The 26197-nt window shown below is 44.9% G+C and overlaps 1 protein-coding gene across 1 annotated transcript in view; it reads right to left on the bottom strand.

The window, feature by feature from the left end:
• MOK (MOK protein kinase) overlaps positions 1 to 26197 on the bottom strand; it is a 1335855-nt gene that overhangs the window by 1179039 nt on the left and 130619 nt on the right. The window contains exon 2 of the mRNA XM_069637748.1: positions 2721 to 2835. Coding sequence (XP_069493849.1) covers positions 2721 to 2835 — 115 coding nt within the window. The remainder of the gene's footprint in view (positions 1 to 2720; positions 2836 to 26197) is intronic.

Raw genomic sequence — 26197 nt, 5'->3', positions numbered from 1 at the left:
ACATGTGGGTGGAGAAGAAAAGTGTGGAATCAAAGATGACCCGAGGTTCTTAGCCTCACAGGTGGGGATAGGAGGAGGGCCAAGGGAGGCCGGCCAGAGAGTGAGGGGAAAGGATGGAGAAGGTGTGCTGATGAGGAGTATCTTAGTCTTTCTGGCTTTCAGACAAAGATTATTGGCGGAGCACCAATCTTGAATGGAAGTATGGCAATCAGAGATGAGAGAGGGAGAGGAGGTGGCAGAGGGCAGCCTGAAAATGAGTTGAGCGTCGTCAGCGTAGCACACGAAATTTGAGCAGAAAATGGCAATGCAGTGGGCGAGAGTTGCCAGGTATTGGTTGAAAAGCCAGGGAGAGGTTAGACCACAGGTAGAGAGGGAGATAGATGATAGGAAGGACCGCAGTATGACCTGGGAGGGTCGATCAGAGAGGAAAGAGGTCAGCCAGGCTAGAGCCTGATCGGTGATACCCAGGTTGTCACAGAGACAGTTGAGCAGGATGGTATGGTTGACTGTGTCAAAGACAGAAGAGAGATTGAGTAGGATGAGGACAGAGGGAATGTTAGAGTCAAGGTTGGAGAGCAGATCTTCACAGATGTCCAGGAGAGCAGTTTCTGTGGTTCTGGCAGCCCTGAAGCCATACTGGGGGTCATGGAGACAGCCAACAGAATCTAAAGGAAGGTTAAGCTGGGAGATGGTTATAATACAGGGTGCCTGGCTAGGTCCTAGTGGTACACCGACATATCAAATGTACAACTGTCCGTCTGTCTGTTATTATGCTAACATTCAATATATTATATGTATCATCACCAAACTTCAGAGATTAAACTCATATTATCCTGAATCTCAAAAGTGTGGTTCTCCCATCCTGATTTTTTTATGTTTTAATATAAGCTGGGAGATGGCCAGCTTTTCCAGGAGTTTGCCCAGAAAGGGAGTAATGGGAATTGGGTGATAGTTAGTCGGACAGGAAGGATCAGCTGTGGGTTCCTTGAGAAGAGGATGCACAAGGGAGTGCTTCAGAGGGGAGGGGAAGGATCCTGAGGCAAATGAGTGATTGCAAGAATCAGCAAGGGCCAGAGTGAGGGTGTCAATGTGGTCCTTGATGGTTTTATAGGAACAGGGATGAACCTGTTTTGATGAGGGTTTCATAGATCGGACTTGTCTAGCGACCTCATCGGGGGGGAAAAGAGTTAAGGATGAGAAGGGGGTGGAGGGGTGGCTAAGGGAGGGTCAGCAAGCAGACATGGAGAGTGGAGAGGAGGGGAAGGGGAGTAGAGGGTGGACAAAATGTCCTGGGTTTTTGAGATAAAGTGAGAGGAAAGGGCACTGCAAAGAGCATTTTGCATTGTAGCCAGCTTTCCTCTAGCAGCTGAAGGTTTGAGTGCTTAAAATGTGGAGATAACCAATGACTTCAGCCGTCTAGGGCAGGCCAGTTGCTTATTAAATTCAGAAAGCCACACAAGGACATTTCTTCAGTTGCTCTAGCTAGATTGGTAAAGTGGACAATGGAATGGGTTGGTATAGAAACAAAAGCCTTCGAGGCTCAGTCTACCACAGGGGCTATGACCTCAAAGACCTGATGTATAGAAGCGAGTTGGAGTATATCATGAAGGCAGCAAAGTGGGTAAGAGAGTTACAGTCAAGGGCTTCTATTTCAAACCAATGGAATGGGTAGCTTCTTTGGTGGTAAAGTGGATTTGAAGTAGCATAATATCAGCCAACTATCATAATATCAGACCATAGTAAGATGAACTGTAATGGAATTAATAGCGTGTTTGACGCAAGTAAGAGTAAGGGTTCATCCATCAGGAGCTGACTTGAGCCAAGAGAGATATACTGTGATTAACCATGACAACCAAAAGGTTTATCAGATTAGGCATTCCCATAGTTAATTAAGTGTTGCTGCTCTGATTTTAATTGAAGAAAGAGAAGTCTAATACTTCTCCTCAAAGTCTTTCATACAATCATCATTGCTTTCCTAAATATTAGTATGAAATATCTGAGATCTCCCCAAGTCAAAGGAAACCCATATAAAAAGCAGCAGTTGCAAACTGTAATGGTCTTGATCTATAGTTCCAAGGTGAATTAATGTGTTGCAATTAGCATGAAGTTCATGTCTCATAAAGAGAGAAAGATAGAGAGACAGTCAGACAGGCAGGGGTGAAGGGGGTCAGAGAGAGAGGGGGGGCATGGTGAGAGGGGAGGGCAAAGGGAGATGCAGACAGAGGAAGCCCAAAAGGAGATGGGGTGAAAGAGACAGGCAACGGAGGGAAGAAGTGTCCACTTATTTTGGAATATCTGGCAGGCAAACCTAGTTACAAACATAACTGCTTCCCATGTGAAAGGGTATGCATATCATTAAACATTGTTGCACCATTAAATACAGTCACTTTACCAAAGAAACTCCCTTTGTTTCTATTTAGTCACACACCATCTGCATCCTTGTTCAGTTCAATATTTTAATCCTGCCCAAGGGCCGCTTCTCGAAAAGATTGCCCTTTTTTGTCCGTCCTGGATTAGCCAACAAACCGCTGGATGTTTGTCCCATGGGGAGGGGGGAGGGCGAGGTTCACCACACGGATCCACTTTTGTGCTATTCACTTGCCCCAGGTGTCCCACATACAGGTCTACTGAAACTCAACCATCTCACTTATTAGCCTCTTGTATTTCAAAAATTGGGTGTTATCACAAATAACAATGAGCATCCAATCAAATGTGCCTACCTGTCATATTGTTGTTTCATCTTTTTACTTGCGTAGTAGTTCCCATCTTTCAGACTTTGAATCTTCATGACATCGGAAAACGTGCCTTCACCTATTTTACTTATTATTTTATATCCTAAAATAAATTCAAGTGCATCATTAAACAAACCATGTTATCCAACAGAAATGTTGTACTATTGATACTTTTTATCTTGCAATGTCTGTCAAAATTCTAGGGTTTCTCAATTGCTAATTGAAGCATTCACACTTTGAGAAAGGAATGGAGACAAAAGGCTGAATACATTTCTAACTAAATCTGTTCCCTGGGAATACGGAGTCAATTCTAATGCATGACACGCTACGAAGGTGGGATGTTACAGGTATATTCCACCACATTCGAGTTATGGGCCCGAGGCAAAGCTGATGGCACATTAGGAGGGCAAAGGTCAATAAAACTAGATTCACCCCTTCCCTCCTAGGATGTAACGACACTGTAACATGGTCATGGTCATGGTCACCTCTCTTTCATATGATATGGGGGAGATGCCAGAGCGTCTGAGTGGAACAAGTATGAGCAGAGTAAAGCTGCTTGGAACCTTGGGTTGAGCGTTCCCAGGGAGCAATCTGTGGCTAAAGAAGACACTAAGGGCTGAATTAGGAGTTTGGCGGTATTGCCATTTACCACTACCATAACTGGATACCTATAAAGGTCCACATGATTACACGTCGTGCGGACCTTTCTATAGGACTCTATGTGGTCTGGTATTTACCACAGGTGGCAATTATGAAATGCAGCAATACTTTGAAACCTGTACATTGACGGTATGGTAAAACATACAGTACTGGTATTTAGCAGATGTTTTACCCCTATGGCTAAACTCATAATCTGGCTCTAGGACTTCAAGAGCAATGATGGGAGGGAAGCAGCCGCAATTCTTGTAACAGTGAGGCCATGTTCTGCCACCAAAATGTGAATGTTATTTAATATAGAATCAAAGGCGTTTCTGGGTGGTTTTACTTGCTGGTAATAGCCCACCATTCTGAGTGGAGTGTTACTGAGCATATACAAAATTCTGAGTGTTTTTTTTTTTAAAGGGAAAATAGGCCTCTGGTGTCCAACACATCCTAGGCTCGGTAGGTGTGGGGGACAATGTAGGAATTCCCCCAGAAGGCTTTAGTGGTGGAAATACCCCCTTTGGCTCAGCGCTTGTTGTCAATGTTCTAAGAGGGTCTCTGATATGTTGGGCAACTCCCTGTTGGCTCCTAGGACACCCTTTCTCTGACCCCTCCTATGAAAGACTCACAGACCACCAGTGAGATTGCAACATCTCGTACCTCTTCCCACAGATTCTGGATTGTGCCCTAAATGTACTTGGTCTGCTGGAACCTACTTATTCTCTCTTTCTAGATGAGAGTACCTAATCTCCTCACACCCTCTCAGATACTGTAGTTATAGTTATATGTCCCACCTAATGTTCCCTTCTTCCTGCCATGTATGTTAAGGGCCTTCATCTTCTCCTTCCTTCTAACCAGCTGTATCTCTGGGGTTCTTTCTCTTCAGGTTTCCCATCCCCCTTCTTCCCAGAGGACACCAGACTTCCTCCAGCTTCTTTCAAGCTCTCAGTCTCCTCTGTTAAAAATTCCTTTCCCTCTTGGTATAAACTTACCGCTCCAACCTCCTCCCAGCTGGCGCTCTTCTCCGATGGTCTGCATCGCCCAGTCCAAATAACTCAGTGACTCCTGAAGGTAACTTTCTCTTGGTCAAACCTCCTCAGAAACTCTCCCTCCAACCTTCAGCTCTCTCTCTGCCTTCTCTCCAGTCACCACTTTTTGTGAAACTCCCTTCTCCAACTCACAAACTGACCTGGCTATCTTTTATAGCAGGGTTTCCCTCTCTTGTGGGATGCCTAAGGTTATTGGGAGGACACAGGTGTTTAGGGATGTGCTGTTAGGTTATTGGGTCATGGTTAGAGGGTCATGTGACTTGACAGGGGGCTAGCGTGAGTCTATTTGAGGGCCAGCCAGAATCTTACATTTCACAAGGTTCTTGGATAAATGAGGAGTCGGCCTCTCTCCTTCTGAGAATCATGTCGTCTCTTGTTACAGTACAATTGCAAGTCGATTTTCACAGTGACACATGGAAATAAGATCTCAGTTTTGTCACTTGTGCTGTCCACAGAAGGATAGCACTTCTATGTTGGAGAGCAACAGTCTCCCAATATGTTTCAGAAGGCAAAGCAGGTATGAGTGGGAACAAATCTTGCTTGCAGAGGGACACTGAAAGCATGTAATGTCGTTTCCTTAAAGGAAATGGAATGGCTATCTGAGCATGCTTACTTTATGGGGAAAAGTCTTGATCAGAGTTGGGGCACTCCCTATCCCTTGTTGGTAGGGGTTTGAGAGTTTGTGTGCCTATCTCTGTTGTGATACTGCTGAGGAGCAAACGTGGAGGGAAGTTGGGGTCCATGGAGACTCAACCGGAGTGCTGAAACTACATGTTTTTAGCACAAACCCTCAGATGACCATGGGCGTCTGTGGAACTGTAAAGGCTACATGAGACTCTGTGACGGCCTCCAGCTTTAGTGCACTCCAGCCTTAGTGCAGCAACCCAGTTAGAGTGGTCTAGGGATCTCCCTTATATCGCCTATGCATCCAGCACCCACGAGCATGGGCACTATGTTACATTTAGCATCAATGGTCGAATGGACAAAGCAAAATCATGGTGATATTCTTATGGTTACTGTTACTAGTGATAAATATGTTATATTAATGCCTTCTGGAACATTCAAATAGATTACTGGGACGGCCCATCAATGACTCCTACTCGCATTGAATTGAAAAATACAAACACTTTCAATGTTAGATCAACTCTTTCTGTCAATGAGCATGGATATGAAATATGGGACTTTCTTTAGCATAATCCCTCCCATGCACAAACATAAGCAAGATCTTAGAGGTTCTGCAGCACGGTTGAAAAAGGAAAAGTCAGCCGACCACACAGGATTATCAGTGAAATCATTCAATAAAAATCTGCTAATTTACTTTATGTGTAATTGGCAGAGTTATACAAATCATAATGAAGAAATGGGAGGAAAATTACAGATTTTAGAAGTAATTTTTGGTTTAACCATGGACTCTGTGTCCTGCCTAAAGCTGAAAAGACTTTGAATCTAGTTAAGGTAGTTTTTTCATGCAAAGCTTTAAGATGGCAGTATTTAGAGCATGGCTTTAAATCACTAGTTTAAAAGATTAGTCATTACCTTTTCAAGCTTAATCCTGTAATACTTGGTAGGAGTGCCTAGCATTTCCTCTTCGGAAAACCTTATCGCATCTATAACAAAAGGTTTCTGCCAACAGTCAAAGAAACAGTGGATAGTTGATATCCTTTTACTCGTTCAAGGTGGTGGACAGACTTAATTAAATTGATTAACAGTCCCCATGTCTCTTGCGAGCTGTTGGCAGTACTAAATCCTCTTACTCTGTGGTTCTGTCAGAGAAATGATCAAGTCTTATCAACGTTTTTGTGAGGCTGGAAAAGCTTAGGTCTCCTCAGCTTAACGTGGGATGGGAAACTTCTTAACCATCCAGGAGTATAATAAGTTATTTACTCAACTGTTCCAAATTAACTTTGCATGAGAAAGGTCAAGTTTTCAGTAGTGCTCCACAATGCTCAGTTTTCCTTTCAAAAAGCCACATTCAAGGATTTTGGTTCTCTGATCTCATTTGCCATTTCTAGTGCTTAGATCTGCTGAAGTGTGTTGACTGATTGCAGTATTCATTCTGGGTTCTAATTGTTGCATTGACCTATTTGATTTGTCCTACTCTGCATTTACTCTAGATCCTGTCCTCTATTTTCTACAGCATTTCTAGGAGTGCTGTGACAAGACTGCCACCTTCATCCTGGAGCTGGGGACTCCAAGGCATCCTTCACACTCTTTTGGCGATTATGGGATTGCCCTCCTGGATTGAGGGTGAGGCATGCACCTGGAGCGGATGGCTGGCCTCAGAGTGCTATAGTTCCTGGAGAAGCAAGAATGGCAGAGAGTCTGCGGCTGCCAAGGGGAGTTGTTGGGCCAGACCTGCTTGGGCAGGATGGAGTCTGTGCCATGGAGAAGAGGGGGCTCACCATGGAGGAGGAGAGCAGAGCCTTCCTTAGGCTTCAATGCCCAGAGAAAGGCCAAGCAGCATTAGCAGACAGCCTGGTCCAAGTATGCCAGCCCTAAATGTAATGCTCCAGATCCATGGGGCCGAGGGAAGGTAGCAGCCTCAATGCCATTTGGAGGACAAGGGATCAGAATAAAAAAGGGAATATTCAAATAGAGAAAGAGTGCTGGATTTTGAATATATACAGCTGAATCAAACAGAAGTGGCATTTTAAAAATAACACACACACACACACATTGGGGGAGTCACGCTCAGAAAGCTAGGGTCCAGAATGAGGAAGGCGTAGACCAGAAGAAGGAAGGAGTAAACTAGAAGGCACAAGGAAGCCAACACTGCAAAGGAGGGGGCGGGGGAGTAAAGTGGGCAGAAAGAGGAGAAGGTCCTGAAGAGAAGGCCAGAGAGAAAGCGAGGGGGGGAGTCAAAGGAAAAATGGATGACTGAAATTTTAAGTTGAAGACGGAAGGTGGCAGAAAGTAGGTAGGCACAAGACATGGCCAGGAACCAGTAAGAAATAGGGATGATAGTAGGGGGCCATGCAGGAAATAGCACACTAAAATGAAAAGGGGTAGAGAAACCTGGAGAGAACAAGGTGAAGGCATAGTGATGAAGTAGAAGAATAGAGAAATACATATACAGAATAGTGAGAAGGATAATCCTGGCATAGTAAGACGAAAGAGGAGGGAAAAAAGATGATGAAGAAGACCATGTGGCAAAGCTGCGGGTTATCTGAAACAGAAAAATTAGGACGACAGGAGGTAGGTAGAGAGAAGACCAAAGTGGAAGAGAGATGGACAGAGAATGTTGTGAAACCGCAAGGAGGACAATATTGGAATGCTGGTGCGAAAAGCACAAAAAAAGATGCATTAAAAGAAGATGAGCACTTGTATGCCAAGTGCTTCAAAGGAAAGTGTGGCAGAAGAAACAACGGGATGGAGGGAAAGGAACTAAGGAGAATGCCATACAGTAGATGACACAAGGCGAAAAGCCTTCAGAAGAGGGGAGGGATGAGAAAGACACCCCAAAAGGGAGACAAGAAGGTGGAGGAAACCATCTGGATAGAAACCAAAAGGACTGGGAAATCAATCAACAACTCCACAAGGAAGAGGAAAGTGCCGAAGAAAGGAAGAAGAATCTTTGAAGAGGAACATGGCTCTCTAAGCCGGTTGGAAGTGCGAAAAAGTACCAGGACGGAGCCATACAAGAAGATGGCCGCTCAATGCAGCCAAGAAAATAAGAGGGCAAGGTGAACATCCAGGAATGCCACCAAGGTGAGACAAAAAGATAGAAGAACAAACTACTTACCTCTTAGTAATGTGAATGAGTGATAAAATCTTTATTCGGAAATATACATTCCCATTAAAGAACAGACAATTAAAATGTTAATACAATAAAAACATTTAAATACAGTCAAAATCATGTAGTCGCCAAAAGTATACTAGAATCACTTGTCAGTACATAAAAATTGTCTAGGTAACATAAGTACCCGTTCAGTATACAAATACACTTTATGGGTTGTCGGCAAATATGGGGCTGCTAGTAAAAATGTAAGCGCTAATTGCACATGTCTGATGTAGGAGGTTCTAAGTGCTGGGATTATAACAATATTTCTTAGATTTGTTAGTGTGGGACAAAAAAATAGAAAATACAACAAATCATTTTTATCACTCTCACAGCTAGGACCGTTTCTCCTCACAGTGCGATGTGTTAGTAAAGAGGGCATCCTTTCTCCAATGAACAAGAGATGTGCTCTGAGGGTCATAATAACTGCTCTTTCCCTTGGGGTGACAAACCATTGGACGTATGCTGTCCTTGCCTTTGTAAAGGCAAGATTACGATAATAAAATTGGACACTTTGGGCCTCACCATGAGTTGGGGCAGTATCCCGGCGGTATTACCACCGGGATACCACCTGTGCTAATAGCATTACCGCCACCCAGTCCGGCACTATTAGCGCCAGATCAAGGGTTTGGCGGTAATGGGCATTTTTGGCACAATTAGCGTATGCTAGTAGCGCTGTGCTAATTGCGCCCGAAAATTGGCATTATTCTGGCGCATTTACCCCCAGCTTGGAGCTCAGGTTAAATCCTGTCAGACTCATGTTTGGGCGGACCCTTAAATGCGGCGGTAATAGCATTACTGCCTCATTTAAGGGCTACCACCCAACTTGTGCTCTTTGAGGGTAGAAGGTCTCTATTAGCTCTCCTTTGGTGGTGGTGGTGGTGTTACCTATCCACAACTCATCACCAAACAAAACACCAAGGCCAACCTCTTGTAGAGAAGATTTTATATATTTTAACTAAGGCGAGGCAGTCCAAGAATTTGCGGCCATGAGATCCTTCACTAGGGCCCTAATTATTGATAATTGGGGCCTCTCTGACAGACGCAGCCAGTAAATCAATGGCTGTATTGCTATAATGGGCCTCACTCCAAGTGCGCCGGGCCAGAAAAAATGGTGCCTGTAAGCTTACTGGCACTGTTGTTTCCGGACCTGTACACAACTCTGCGGGCGGGTGCCGTCCCTCCTGGCAGGTCAGTCCTGCCGGGCAGAATGGCACCCACCTGCAGAGTTTTCACAGAAGCACCAGACCCATTATTAATGGGGCTGGTGCTTCCGTGGGACTCTATGGGAATGGGGACTTACAATTTATCAGCGCCTGACTTTCCAGTCTGCCAGGGTTGTAATCCCCCAGTGTTACCGGGAAGTCAGGTGCCAGTAAATCATTACAGGTACAGCGGAAACCCGCCGGTATCACCAGCACGGTTACCGCCAGACCCGTAATGAGGCCCAATGTCTTCTATATAAGGTTGTATACGAATTGACCGAGTTACAATTGTCCGAATGACAATTGACCTTTTGCACAATTGACAGAATTTTAAAGGTCAATTAGTACATATATGTGGGAGAGAAACACCCCGCAACCCCCCACCCAATCCAAAACCCCTGCAACCTCCACCCAAACCCCTTGTATTATTTATAATACGAAACCAACCCACTATATATATGAAAAAAATAAAAAGGTCAATTGTGCAAAAGGTCAATTAGGACCATTACAATTCGACCAATTAGGTCATTCGGTCAATTCTATTCGGTCAATTTGGGTAATACCCTATATAAGCCAGCTCAAGTTCTTTGTGTAGTAGGTGCCCTGGAAAGCCCTTTGGTAAACCCATGATGTTCCTTAGGAATTTGTTTTCAGTTATTTTTTGTTTTGTTTGACAGTAACCCCACGCAGCCACACCGTATGTTAACAGTGGTGTTGATTTAGGCGTGTAAATTCGCAGGGTATGATCTATTGCCAATCCACCCAGTTTTGCTCCAAATCTCATGATTGAGCTGTTTATTTGTGATGCCTTTATAGTTTGCTCCTATATGTGTGGTGACCAGCCCAAATCACTAGAGGCTGTCACCCCAAGATAGCAAAACGACTTGACCCACTCAAGTCTGTTCCCTGCTACCAGTATGGCGTTCCCCTCCACCCCCAGTTTACTATTGCTAACACACAAGTTTCGATTTCACTATCTATCAATTTTTGAAGGGTGTGTTTTGTTCTAGCCATTGGGCCTGCATCATCTGCATGGAAAAATGCGCACACCCTTTGTTTAGCTATCCTTGGGACATCGCTCACCAAGTCAGCTAGGATATTTGGTAGTTTGTTTATACAGAGATTGAAAAACAATGAAGCCAGGACACAACCCTGTCGCACTCCACAGGAGATCTTGAATGCTTGCATTTTTTGGCTCCGATTTCCCTGTCTTATCTTTGCCGTCAGGTTACTGTGTATATGGACTAAGATATTTAACATCTCGCCTGGCTATCCCATGCAGTGCAATACACTCCAGAGTTTGCAGTGATCAACACAATCAAAAGCGGTTGAGAGGTCAATGATGGATGTTCCTGCCACAGATTCCTCATCTATGATATCCATATGCCAGCGCAGATGTTCTCTGGCAATGTTTCCACCACCAAGGGGTGCCATGCGGTTCTGCATCGGGTCTGTCTGTCGTCTCTACACACCCTGTGCCGGAAATGACATTGGAGCCAATATAAGTAGCATCGCTGCGCCACATGACCTCAGTTCCACCCTTTTTCTCTAGCACTCTGACACTAAGGGACTTTAGAACCGATAGTTTACTAGCCTCCTGCAAGAGGGGCAGATAGGGAGGTCGATGAGGAATCTGTGGTAGGAACATCCATCAGAAAGAACATAACCGTGAGATAAGTAATTTGTTCTTCTAATGGATTTCTTCCTGCCCCGTATTCCTCATAGACTCCCAAAGCAGGACGTGATCTAGAGGAGGAAGGAAAGCAAAGATGCCACCTAAACCAGGACACTCTGAAGCAATGCCCTACCAAAATGGGCATTCTGGCCCGCAAGGAAATCCAAGCAGTGATTCTTAGTGAACGTGTGCAGAGATGCCCGTGTTGCCACCTGACAAATGCCCAGGATGAGGACCCTCCTCTGTACGGCAGAGGTGGGAGCCACTCCTCTGGTAGAATGAGCTCTGAGACCCTCAGGCAGATCCTCCCCAGTCAGATCATAGCATTCTGAGATGCAGACAATAAATCTACCTGGTCAGGGTCTGCTTGACCACAGCCCTGCCAGCACCAGCACCAGTGAAACCAACAAAATGCTGGTCATCTTTCCTAGCCTCTCTAGTACGAGAGAAGTAGAACTTAAGGACCGTAACGGGTCCAGTTGATGAAATCACTCCTCTGCCTTGGAAGGGCGAGTCGGAGGAAAGAACAAAGGAACATGGATCTCCTGAGAGAGATGAAGTCCAAGACCACCTTTGGCAGAAAGGAGGGCATCACTCTAAAAGTCACCTTCTCTTTGGAAAAAAACAAATAGGAAGGTAAAACAGACGACACCTGGAGCTCACTCAGCCGCCTCGCGGAAGTGATGGCAACCAGAACAAATCACTTTAAGGGTGAGCAATCTAATAAAACAGGAATTAAGGGGCTCAAACGGAGCACCCATGAGAAATGTTAAAACTGAATTCAAATCCCACATTGGAACCACAAACTGGCTGGGAGGAAACTGGTCACACAAACCCCACAACAACTGCATAACAGTGGGAACTGTGAAAAACAAGCCCGGTTCCGGGGAACTCTTGAACACAGAAATAACAGTGAGGTAACCCTTTACATTGCCAAACTGTAGGTCCGGTTGAGCCAAAGAAAGCAGAAAATCCAGCACAGGGGACAGAGGACAGTATAAGGGATCCAGGTGCCCCTCCCGGCACCACAATGAAAATGTACACCACCTGCAGGCATAAATGGACTTTGTTGTGGGTCTCTGAGCTGAAAGGAGCATATCGATGATGTTGTCTGACAAATCTCAATCCTTATATCTCAGCCTCTCAGCAGCCAAGCATGACGGTTCAGGCTGCTGAGGTTCGGATAGAGGACCTGTCCCTCCAATTGAGAGAGCAAGCAACTCTCCTCGGAAGGCGCCAGGCAAAGCAGATGGACATGTCCAGCAACTCTGAATACCACGTTCTCCGGGCCCAATGCGGGGCGATCAAGATCAGCGTGGTTCTGAACAGAGGTCAGTCGCCTGAGGACCAGTGGGGTGACAGGAACTGGCAGGAATGCATAAAGGAGGTCGAAAGACCATTTGACTTTCAAAGGTCCACCAAAGCTCCCTGATGAGGACATTCTCTGAAACAGGACAACTTGCACTTCCTGTTGACACTGTAAGGGAAGAGGTCCACTTGAGGAGTCCCCCAAAGAGAGAAGATCTCCTCCAGAACTTCTCGACAGAGCTCCCACTCATGGGAGGCTGAGGTCTGTCTGCTCAGTGCATCCGCTGTGACATTCTGCCGTCGGCCAGATGAGCCGGCATCAGGGAGATGCTGTTCTCCAGAGCCCAGAATCACAGTCTCATTGCTTCTCTGCACAGAGGCAGGGACCCCACTCCACCTCATTTGTCGAAGTGGTGCATGGCCACTGTGTTGTTAGGATCCGTAAACTCTTGCATTTTACAGAGGGGGGAAAACGACCAGGGCCAACCTGATCGCCCTTAGCTCCAGCAAGTTAATGGGCTCTGATGACTACACGGGAGACCACAGTCCACTCACTGTAAGTTCAGACAAGCACCCCAACCGGTCAGAGATGGTCTGTAACCACCATCACCTGGGGCCAACGTTGCTGAAACAACAGGCCTTTCAGCAAGATGTCTCACCCGGCCCACCACGCTAGGTCCTGTGCACCCAACTCGAAACCTCCAGAAGGTCTAACATGCGGCCCTGGAACTGTGACCATTGATAATGAAGAAGCTACTGAAGGGATCTCATTCTCAGACTTGCCTCCGGCACCACAAGGATGCAGGAGGCCATGAGGCCCAGAATGCGCAGGAAGGCCGCAGGCCAGACTTTGTGAATGAAGGACATTGACCATCCGGAAAATGTTTGCCACTCGATCCTCAGGCAAGAAAGAACCGTCCAGGTGAGTGTCCGAAGACTGCTTCGATAAATCAGAGAGACTGGGACGGCAGAACCTGAGACTTTTTGAAGTTGTGGGGAAAAGATCAAACTGTGCAAGAGAGTACATGTACAGAGTAGATATCCGACACTAGCTCCGGTGAGCTAGTTCGGACGAGCCAATCATTCAGGAGGGAAAGACATGGATGCCTTCCCCCCTGAGTCGAGCTGCTACCACTCCCAGCAGTTTGGTGAAAACCCTGGATGCTGACAAAAGATCGAACAGCAGGACCCTGAGTTAGTCATGAATCCACACATGGAAGTAGGTGTCCTGAAGATACAGGAAAACCAACCAACCCTGCAGATCAAGGGCTTGAAGGATCTGGGCTAGAATAACTATCTTGAACTTGTCCTCGCAAAGGAACAAATTCTATAGCCATAGAACCAGAATGCGCAATCCTCCGTCATTCTTTGGCACCAGAAAATAGGTTGAGTACCACCCTCTCCCTCGTTCTGATCATGGAATTAGTTTGATAGCATTCGTCGTCGGAAGCTGACTGACCTCCTCCAGAAGGATGGGGGCCAGAGAGAAACGGGTGGCCATTGGAACGTGGATGGCTGGGCATTGGAGAAAAGAAAGGCAATACCAATGATTGATGACCTACAGGGCCCAAGCATCGGACGTGGTCTCTGACCACTCCCGGCTGAACAAGGATAGCCTTCCCCCCACCAGTGACGGGTGTTGGAGTCTGTCACTGAGGTTTTCTTCCCCGAGGAGCCGAGGGGATAGCGGCTGCTGCGATAACTTCTCTCTGTGAAACTCTCTCTCTGCCTCTCAGGAAGCGTCTACGGTCCATCTGGGAAAACGGAGAAAAGAGTTGAAAGCCCCTGTGCTGTGACAGGGATTGCGTGGTACGCTGTTGGACTGCGAGTCCCAAGGACTTGGCAGGCGCCTTAGACGACTGGATTTACTGGAGGGCTGTTAGGAAAGATTTCCATTTCATGTGTAATTTTCCCTCAAGTTGTGTACCTCCCAACTTTTTGCTTTGTTTAAACACCATAGTCTGACTTTACCAGAGGAGCACAGCCTCCTGCTGCACTCCACTGGGCTTTTTGCTCACTTCTTATGGGGAAACTGACATGCCCTTAAAGACAGAACTGGGAGACTTTGTTTCCCTTAGTCCTTGTCCATGTTGCAACTTTTCTGCAGTACAGTGCCCTTGGGTCTAGTCATTTCCAAAGGCCCTGTTGGGTGTCCTGACCCACGTTTAAGCTATCATGCCACAACATTTGGTGCTGTGGGCTTAGAAAATTCAAGATGGCGGAAAACCCACATGTGCACCGAAATCCAGGAAAGCTGCGCAGTTTGTGCGCACACCAAAATGGTTGCCTCACTTGCCACCCACCAGTGCGAGAATGAAAGGCCGGGTTGCCATGAGGGAAATGGGTTGCCAAAGGAAAAACAGTAGCGCCGGTTAGCTTCAAAGCGCTTTAAAATCACCATTGGACTACCCGCACAGTAGTCTGAAACCATTGGGAATGGCAATGCTGATTGCCAAATGCAACCTAGAATTGTTGGGAATTCATTTTCTTAAATCCCAAAAATGGGTGCAGTACCAGTACTCACCACTATCCAAAAGCCGGCAGTTTAAAACCACCCTGTGTTTCTCTGAAGGCAAGCCAAAGTGCCTATTTCAAACATTGCAATATGTGCAAAATATTCACTGAACACCAGCAGACATTTGGTAGAATGGAGTTTTGTGTGCCTACAAAATCAGGGAAATGAAGAGCCCAGAACAATGCTTATAACAAAACTGGCTGAGCTATGGAGTCAGCAGTTTAAGTTGCACTGGATTTAAAGACACTAAAATCGAAAATGTTAGATTAAATGAGTGACCTATGTTTGGTGTCACATGCCTTTGTAACTGTTTAAATGTCATAGTTTTAAACTTAGAATCAGCCTTCTAGCTGCATATGTGAAAATGTTTAGTTTTATTTGAATGCAGAAACTGGGGAACAGAAATGACAGCTTAAAGAGATTCCAATTTGCCTGGCAACTACCCCCATCAGGAGTGAAACTTGAGTCACAGCTGTGTTCCCAGGCCTAGCTGCCCTTTTGCTGCTCACACTAAGGATATGCCATCTATCTGATAATTGAATTACCTGTGCTCTGCAGGAAAGTGAACAAAGCCCTGTCCTGGCTCAGGCAAAGGTTTTATTGGCAGGAGTCGTAAATGGTCGTAAAAAGTGGCTTCCTCCTGAGGAAAGGGGAGGAGCACTGCCTGTGAGAGCAAGCTGGCTTGGCAGAACTGGAAAGACCAGTATTTCTACCTTGTGCTGAGAGGAAACCACACCCCTTTGTAGCCAGAATATTGTTTAGAAAAAGATGAATAACTCATGGTGCGGACATGTGAAAATTTTATAAATGATACCATAATTCTTGTGATTTTTCCGCCCACAGTTTAAGAGGTTTTTAGAACCGGTGGTATGTTCAGGGGGGTTTTAGCGGAAAAGTGGATATTACTCTAAATGTATGCATGTTAAAAATCTGAAACTTCATCAGTTAATGTCCCTACTCCCTGCACACATGTATGTAAAGTTGGGTCAATGTCAGAAAGTGAAAAATCAGTTAAAAAGTCAATTATCTGCCATTTCTGAATGCAAGCTCTTAGAAACAGCAGATTTGGACAGAGACATGGCTAAATTCAGCCACACCATGTATATGTAATTTCAAACAACTGTGTAACTCTGAAATATGTCTTTTATTATCAAATATAGAATGTGTGCAATCTGACAGAGGAGTGTCCTATCTGCAAGCCATAAAATGACATCCCTCTGACTCACAGTTCATTCCCCAATCAAATGATAAATGGAAGTTTGACCAATTAGAAGCTGAGAGAGAGGTAGGGTCAGTGATGCTAGAACACACCCACATTCTAAACACATAAAAGCAGACAGACAGGACAGATAGGGACCTTCAATTCCATCTGCAGCGGGACGCTCTGCCGGAAAAATCCATACTTTACCTCCATCAAACCTCCAGAGAGCCAAACTAGAGACTTCAATCTATCCAGAACTAGAGACCCAGACCAGAGAACCAGAGAGAGCTGACCCAGATCACTGTGAAGTGCAGAGACCAGAGGCGAGTTTAAAACCTGACCAGATCCATGGCGAGGCCCATTTGACTCAAGAATATAGTGTGAGTACCTAAGAAACTGTGTAGAACCCATCTCTTAGTTAAAATAATATAATTCAATCCATTTTTAACCTAAGTAGAACTGCGGCTTAGCAATTGTGTTATCCTGCCATCATTTTTAAAGCTGAAAAAGTGTGCGTTTAAAATTTCAAATCTGTAAAACGACCTTCACAAAATCGCTCATATCTCCGCAGCCGTTTGTGCTAGAGACTTGCAATAACTTTCATCTGAAAGGTTAGGATCGTGGCTTTCCTACGAACCTAGAACCGCATTCCTACCCCTTATAGTTTTACCGCAATCGCGGAACACGCATTCGCGAATTTTACCGCGATTTGCAAATTTCTTCACATGTAAAAACTGCTGCTGCTTGCCTTCCATTTGCCAGAAATTCGTTTAACCTGCTAACTATCCCTGCATCATTGCCAGTGTGAGCCTGGACTAATATTAACTAGATACCACTCACCCTGAACCTCTGAAAGGGAATTAAAAACATTTCCAGCATATTTCTCATCCATTGCTAGCACATATCAAAGCATTTGCCTGTGTTTTAAACTTCTGTCGTGTAAGCTTGCTGGGGTGAACTGATTTACATTGATTGCATTTCTGAGAACTGTGTGTTTTCCTTCCATTTCCTTGCCTTGCATCAAGGGGGGGAGGGGATTGCCAGAGAAAAGTGATTACATTGTTTGGTTGAAATCATATTGAGTATTTTCTGTACTGCATTCATTGAATATTGCATCCACCTGAGCTTACATAAAGCATCCTCTACCACATTATACTTTTGTTCCTATTTACCAGTGTGCTACCTTATCCATTTCCTGTCAACTCATTAGTGATTATAAGAAGTGTGCTAGTGCCAGATTCTCCGTTGTTAATCTTTATCATATCAGATTAAGTGTGATATTCAATTATTAATTTATTATAAAGTGTGATATATATATATTTTAAATTATCAAATAAACCTTTTAAACTTGCAAAACAGAACTACTTCTTGGCTCAGTGGGGTCAGGGGGATTCCAAGAGAGGGGTGTTATATAGGGGTAGTCATCCAGAACGCATGAACTGGACATAAAGATATATCAATAAGGGTTTTCATTCAGTATTATAGACTAGGCGTTGACTTAGCTGTAGTGTTGAATTGAATCCTCTTACAGCCCTAGATACTCTCAAATGATTTTTTTAGGAGAAGTGCAGATGTGCCTTGGACAGGGCTGGTGGCATTATCATTTTGCATATTTCACATATTTTTAACCCTTTCTTGCCAAGTAAACTGTGATTACTGCATTAGGTGTCCTGTTCTTTGGCCATCTTGCCCCTTCACCTTCCCCAGCCGACCCGGGTCAGTCCTTATTAGGGTATGCATTTTCCCGCGAAACTCCAAGCTTTCGCAGGCTTCTGCATGCATTGTCTGCGCGCCCCCTGGATGTAGGCTGGAACGTCTGGTTCCAATACACATCCTGGGTGCTAGAGAGTCTGGAGTGCTATGAATGCCTAGGACCACTGTGGTCCATGATTGGTCCACGTTTGGTATGCCTGTATGTGAGCAGATCTCCCATTGGGTCCTCTTTGTTTTGGCTCGAAGGAGATTCTGGATAAAAGAAGGCCCCAAACACCCATACCATGTCGATCTCTGGAGTTCTCACTGAACGAAGGATAGGATCTAAGTATCCTGAAACTAAGAAGACGAGTCGAGGAACCGCTGGTGACCCGCTGGAAGGTTTGGCACCCTGAGCTCTGCATCTGGTCATTTATTGAAGGTCTGCGAAGACGCTTCGACCCATTGGAATAGTGGGACCAACTTTTCTCGGCACCTTCATCTTAACCTGCAAGTAAGCCTCTTCGGAAGTGTCCCTGGGCCAACCAGTGGACTGACCAGCTTGCACAGACGTTTTGCCCTGATACCGGCACCATTTCAAGGATGCACTTGAAACTTGGCACATCACAAGCTCTGTGTGCATGGCACTCTCACACTGAATTTCGTACACTTGGCTTTCCAAGAGCTGGAGTAAACTGGGTGCGCCCGAACCGGAGTATACGCAGTTGCTGTGTTGCCCAGCCGTGGTGACGAACTTTGCAAGTTCATTGCAGCTCTGGTCTTCTGCGCCCTTAAGCCGTCTACAGTGGAGCTGGCCTGATCCATCCACCTGAAGCGGAGAAATCGCCACTGTCCCGTAGGGAATCAACGCTGTATCTTCGTCGCTGAAAGCCTCAGAGCCGCGAGATGGCCGAAATTGAACCTGCAACCTAAGTGTACTCAACTGCCGAAGTTTGGTCCGGAGTGCGCCGGGGGTCAGTGATTAATTGCAACCCTAACAGGTGGCCCCTAGCGCATCCATCCATTTTTACGCACGAGTGGCCCCTGAGGGCCCCTTTCCTTTCCACTGCTAGTGCGAATTAGCAAACTATTCCCAACTCTTGGAATTGACTCTGCCCTCAAGTGGAGGCCCTCCTCGAATAGTGGGAACCTATTCTGCACCACCTCACTTACCTTCCTGAGCCGCTACAGCCCCTACAAAAGACCATGCTTTGCCATTTGAAATACCGCGTGCGCCAGCTTTGCAAGTACATTTGAGCATTAGGCTCCCCTCATCTTAGGAATTGGACTGCCTTTCAGTTAGGATTGTGTTTGATGCGGAAGGGCCTAAAGACTATTTGCACTGCCTGCTTCCTTCCCTGTTTAGGCTGTGGACCCATTTGGTGCATTCATCCTTTGGACCCCATTGGTCTTGTATATATGTGTATAGATAGGATTGTATTGGTTTAATTGTATTGCTGTGATTTTCTTACTCTGTGTTGAATTGCAAAGGCCTTGGAATAAATGTTTTTGTATTTTTGATATATATACATGATATATATACACCTGACTGGGAGTGATTTATAAGTGTCCTTTCCTTTGTATTGTATTGTATTTATTTATTTGTAATGCGCACCAAACCCAAGGGTAACTGGGCGCAGAGGCAGCAAGAGGGTTGCAAAGCTTCGTTACATACAGTAAGGTGAGGTCCAGCTGGGGTTACATTGCCGGACGTATCACGCCAAATAGGATAGGTAGAGCATGTACATTAGAGGCAGTAATATGCATATTTACATTCAATGAGTAAGCTAGAGCATATATATTCGGGCAGTACTATAAACATATTTACATTCATTGAGGAGCCACATGGTACTGGCGGGCTCATTGAGGTCTTTCAGTCACCCTCACACCTCCTGAGACCTAGTCTTGACTGCCGCCATAGCTACCTTGATTGGTCTGGCTTGTCCAGAAGGTTACCATGTTCCAAGAAACTAGGTTGGCCTTCTGAACCTCTGCCCACCAGGTCAGAGTTCAGAAATCCATCTTAACAAGGGCGTCATCCGCTTCATCTCCAAATCAGTTCTGTCCATCAAAGGACATATCTAGCAGCTTCGACAGGATGTCGGACGCAAACCCAGTCATCCTTAGTCATGAATGGCGCCTGACCACTGTGCTGGTGGCCATGGACCTGCCCGCACAGTCCACTGTGTCTAGGCCAGATTGCAGCATCTGCTGTGCCGCCTCCTTGCCTCCCAAGACCAGGGACATAAACCTATCCCTCATCTCGCGCTCTGGGATGTGCTCTGTCTCATTGGCTACAGCCGAGCAGAGGTCAAAAGGAGAACTTCGCCATGGCACAAGAGGCCTTCACGGCTCGCAATGCCAGACTTCCTGATGCAAACACCTTCTTGCCCCAGTGTATCATCCAGACTTTTATTATTATTATTATTATTTTTATTATTTGTTTCAGTTCAACAAGAACCTTTACAAAATATAAAATATTAAGACAGAGATATTTACATATACAAAAATGTATGGACATGTATAAATGAACAAATACCAACATGTACAAAAGCATAACTTCATAATCTAGGTCCCAAATCCACAAGCCACAATTTGTGCTGTATGGAGTTAGCTTGTAGATCATGAGGCATACACCAACAACCAAACATGTACCCATATCATAAAACCTGCGTCGTATAGCCTATATCATGATTTGTTTTACATATATACACATCTTAGCTTTACATTCTGCATAGATCAATATGTAAGGCCTCTGATCTACTAATACAACTAAAATACAAACTGGTTGCTTAAATATTCCTTGATATTGAGTTAAAACTTTAGTCTCATGAACAGACTATCTACGGCAATCATATCACCATGAACCAATTTCTGCGGATTACTACATGTGGCTGATCTCAATTAGACTACTTTCTGTTTTTTGAGTGGACTAGTCCTTAATTCATATGTTATGGCACCTTGCCTGTATCTCACATTCATTTTTCCGTACCTTTCTTATTACATATGGCACTCTAAACGTGTTACTCTAAAATACACCAAGTCTAAACTTCCAGACTTGGTGGTAGTGCTATGCGTACATTTTCCATTTCGGTGTTCAGACAGAAGTCCCAAAATTCGTCTTGTTTGATAGCATCATACCTTCCTAAAAAAGGGCCCAATAATATAATATATATGGGTCCCATCTTGGGGCATGATGTCAGAACATGCCGGGGGGTTTCCATATTTTCTTGTGTTCTACAAATTCTGCATTATCTTTGCTCTATTGGTACTTTAGCCCAGACCCCTTGCAGGGCTAATAGCAGGAGTTGGTTGACCAGGAGCTGTAGTATAAAGGGGCGCACTGCTGGACTAAGGCACTGCATTAGACATCTCTGCGGTTTGATGTATATATGTCTCACCTGGCTTACATATTTGTACTGTTTTAATGTTTCCAGGTGGGCAAAGTTACCAATCCAGTCCCACTGCTCGATTTTTGTATAAGGTTCTCATGATATCACAACTCGTACTGCGGGCAAAGTCTGGCGACCACTCAATGCTGGTGAAACTTTCCTCATTCAGCTCTGCATACTTTCGGGCAACCCTGCTATCATAGATTGTTCCCAAAAAGTGTAATAGGGGACACTTTGGATTAGATTGAGATTTAATATAGAACAGTCCTCTTTGCAGAAGCAAATGACTCTTCAAGGACAATATACCCAATTCCAGTATAATATAGGCCATAGGGGTAGACTGAGGCAGCTGTATTAATTTTCTCCAGAACTGACATATGACATTTATCCAGTCTATATCCCTCATAGTAATTGCTTCTAACCCATATAGAAACTCTGTTTGTAGAGTTTAAGCAACCCTTCAATAGAATACCTCGCCGTATGTTTCACAAACCAATTAATTACCCCTGTCAATTGTCTAGCCTTTCTTTTTTTCCCTTCTATGATGGCACTGTAATCCCTGTAGGCCCTCATATCAAGTCCAAGATAGGGGTAGCTAGCTACATACTTTAATGTGTGATCTTTATAAGCCCAAATACTGACCCTATTTATTTTCCCTTTCGTCACCACCTTCATATTTGTCTTATCCTGGTTTATTTTCAGGTCGTTTTTTTTGGCATACTCACACAAGTATTTGCATTTGGTTTTGATGCCCCCTATAATTCGATATAACAGCACAAGGTTGTCTGCATACAAAAGACTTATTATATGGTGTTTACCCAATTTGATTGTACATCCTTCGACCATTAGTAATCGTTGGGAGAGGTTGGCCAGATAGAAATTGAATAATAATGGTGCCAAAGAGCACCCTTGCCTAACTCCTTTATTTATTTCCATGGGAGATGTCGCCAGCCCTGTATTATTCATACGTACTTGTGCTGTGTTGTTGATATAAAGTTGTATCACCATGTCGAGCAGCCCCGCCGGACAGCCGCATGTGTGTAATTTCAGCCACAGTCGAGTGCGGCAGACTGTCAAAGGCAGAGCTAAAATCGACCCAGATCACATACAGCACTGGATTCTCTTTATAGAGGTTCTAAAAACAAGGCATCTAAAAGCCTAATATCGTGAGTAGTCACCGAGCCTGGTCGAAATCCTGTCTGTGTAAAATGCAGTATATTACTCTCATCCGCCCATTGTTGCAGCGCTCTTAACACAAAGTTTGCAAAAAGTTTACCGGTTACATCCAATAAGGTTAGTAATCTACAAACGGGTTCTCCCGGTCTCCCTTTTTATGAACGGGGAGAAGGATTGCCTGCTGCCAGGTAACGGACACCTTTTTACTCCTGCCGACTTTATCAAACAGTGTTTTTAATACACCAGTCCACATCCTCGGTACAGCCTTGAATACTGCATTCGACAGACCGTTCGGCCCAGGCTCTCGGGACCCCTTCAGTCTCACAACGGTGTCTATCTCCCCTTCAGTTGGTGGCCTCATCCACTTCCCCTCATATTTTGCACAGACAATTTCTTCTTGTTCGGTTACATATTTGGCTTTTATATGTTCCCTCCATGACCCTTTCTGGTATTGGTTTTATCATCGGTCCCCTAGTATCCCCTTTAGCCTTGCTCAAAATGTGCAATATTTTTCCCACATTACCACTACAGAGCACACTAAACATGTGTTGTCATTGCACATGTGAGCTTGTCATCCTCCATATTTTTAACCAGCACTTGTACTGCATTTTAGACAATTCTCATTTTTGCACTTATGATCATATTGCATATTTTCTCTCTTTTTATGCTCCTTGTAGCTCTCCTCAGTTCCTCAGTTCCCTCTTTGCATCGCTTGTTTGTATATCAAAACAGTTGGAATGTTTTCTTTAAGTTATCCCAATATTGCACTTGTTTTTTCCTTGAATCATACGCCAACCTTTCCAACCAGGCTCCCAGTTCTGATACACTTCACCCAATTTCGTAGGGCTCTAGAAGCCTTGGATATATTTCTGGGCATCCAAGTTATCTGATTGCCCCTCAGGTCCACATTAATATCCCTCCCTCCCACTTGGGACTCAGACTGTATCTTCCAGCCCAGCGTCCGAAGGAGGGATAGACATTCTATTTATAATCGAAACATGGCTAGACGACAACTACAAGATCACCCTCAACAACTACCTGCCTGAAGACTTCAAATACATCCAAACAAACAGAAAATCCAAAAGAGGGGGGGTCTAGCGATCATCCACAAGGAACAACTGGCCATCAAAATGGAAGATCCTCTAAACATCGAGAAATTCGAATCCTTAATACTACGACTTTCAGTAAACCCCAAAACTAACCTGAAATTCATACTGATATACAAACCACCAACCCACAATGCGACTTTCATAGACGCTTGCACGGAAGCAATCACCACCCTAGCCATCAAGTACAATCATCTGATCATCCTCAGAGATTTCAACATCTGGTTCGACAAAGAAACCACAACCACACAAAAATCCCTAACCGCCCAACTAACAGCCATGAACCTACAACAACTAGTCAAAGGAGCAACCCACTCAGCAGGGCACACAATTGACGCAATTTTCGCCAACAAGGATCTCATCACCACGGCACCCCCAATTCAAATACTTTGGAGCGACCACCTCATCAGTCCATTCATAATCACAACGGCCGCTCCAACAAAAAAGCAACAAGAAAACCGACCCATCATGTTGAAAAGAAATTGGAGAACCATAAAAAACTCCAACCTACCCGAACTCCTAGAACTCGGCAAACCACAAGCATCAACCATAGAAGAAGCAGATCTAGACAAAAAAGTTGCCCTACTTCATACCTGGATCACAACAACCCTAGACGACATCGCCAAAGAAAAGCCCTTCACCCCATCACGTAAGAAAACCACAGCAAAGTGGTTCACCCCATTACTCAACGCCATGAAAAGAAAAAAACGAAAACTAGAATCTGAATGGAGGACCAACAACACCTCCACAAACAAATTGAAATTCCTACAACAGATCCGCTCATATAAAAAGGAAATACAAAAAAGCAAAGAGGAAACATTACGACAACCGAATATTCAGAGCACCAAACGCTCAGAAAGAACTATTCAAACTATTCAAAATCACAAACGAAATAAAAAACCCACCGGGCTGCAAAACTCCCCGCCGCTATTCAACATCTACATGTACCTACTAATCAAACTCATCAAAAAACACAGCCTCACATGCTACAACTACACCGACGATACTCAAATAATCTTCAACATACAAGATACCCAAGAAGACATATTCAACTGGATGAACCTCAACCATCTCAAAATCAACCCAGGCAAAACAGAGATAATGATCGTTTCAAAAAAGGGAGGAGACAAACTACATCCCCTGGCCAAGAGAGCTCGGCACCACACCAGAACCATCATCAACTGTAAAAAACCTAGGGGTCCTGATGGATAACAATCTCACTCTAGAGCCACAAGTAAACTCGGTAATCAAGAAATGTTTCTTCCTCCTCCGAGCAGCAAAAAGGATCCTACCGTTCCTGTTGTTCGCCAACAAAACACTTACCATCATCGCTCTGATCATGTCCAGAGTAGACTATGCCAACAGCCTATACCTGGGCATGCCCGAACGACTTCTAAAAAAACTGCAAAGCATACAAAATGCAGCAGCCAGACTCCTCCTCAAGCTACCCGGAAGAGAACACATCACACCCGCGCTAAAAATACTAAACTGGCTACCACTAAAACAACGAATACAGTTCAAGACCATGTGCATCACGCACAGAGCAATACACAAACAAGGCGCAGAATTCCTAAGCGACAAACTATGCCTACATTAACAGACAAGAACACTAAGATCAAGCACCGACATACGCCTGGAACCAAAACCCTACAACAGAAAAAAACTCGGAGGATCCTCTTTCTCCCACCAGGCACCGAAAACCTGGAATGACCTACCTAAGAATATACGGAACACGACAAAGCACCTAGCATTCAGGAAACTCCTCAAATCATGGCTCTTCACAGGGTAACCACAATGGAGACGCACCAGAATGCGCAGACATTAAAACAACGGGAAATAACTCCAATTCTGGCCACTCTGAATCTGGACAAACACTCAAACCAAAGAACTAACCACTCAACAGAGCATAAGATATCATGGAAAATACCCACAAAAGGAAGGCTCCAGAGACCTATCACATACTTAGACCCAGACGAAAGCCCTCAAGTGCACGTACCGGACGCACCATATCCAGACCGGTAGACGCATTTAGATAGAATTGAGAATATTAGCATGGCCACACTTGGATGGAATTGTGGACATTGGCCTGCGTCGCATCTAGAGGGGACTTTGAATGCGAGCATGCCCGCCCTTAGATAGAATTGTGAATGTTAGCATGTCTACATTTAGATAGAATTGAGAATATTAGCCTGCATCGCATCTAGATAGGACTTCGAACGTTAGCATGCCCGCACCTATGCGAAACCTGAAGACTAGCACAGGCCACACCTAGAATTGTGGACATTGGCCTGCGTCGCATCTAGATGGGATTGATTGAAGGATAGCAAGCCTGCACCTAGATGAAACTTGAATGTTGGTGTGTGCCACACTTGGAATTGTGAACACCAGCCTGCGTAGCTGCATCTGGATGGGATTGTGAATGTTGGCTTGCCCACACCCAGATAGAATTCTAAACATTGGCCTGCGCCGCATCCAGATAGAGTTGTGGGGGTCAACTGGTGCCACACTCGGACAGAACTGCAAATGCTGGCATGCCAAAGGTCAGGTAACCCACTAACCAATATAAGCTCAAACTCTGCATACTTATCTCACTCAAAAAACTCACACAACCATCTCTCGCACAACAAGCAGCACGCACTTCACAACACTGCAACAACACATAAGCCGGACCAACAGCACACGCGGCATGTCACTGATCCAATACCCGCACCAAAGCTCAGCGGCTG

The sequence above is a fragment of the Ambystoma mexicanum genome, chromosome 14 (genome assembly GCF_040938575.1).
Source record: "Ambystoma mexicanum isolate Mex_15411 chromosome 14, UKY_AmexF1_1, whole genome shotgun sequence".
Lineage (NCBI taxonomy): Eukaryota > Metazoa > Chordata > Amphibia > Caudata > Ambystomatidae > Ambystoma > Ambystoma mexicanum.
The sequence above is the reverse complement of the archived record's forward strand: the minus strand, read 5'-3'. Positions and strand labels throughout refer to the sequence as shown.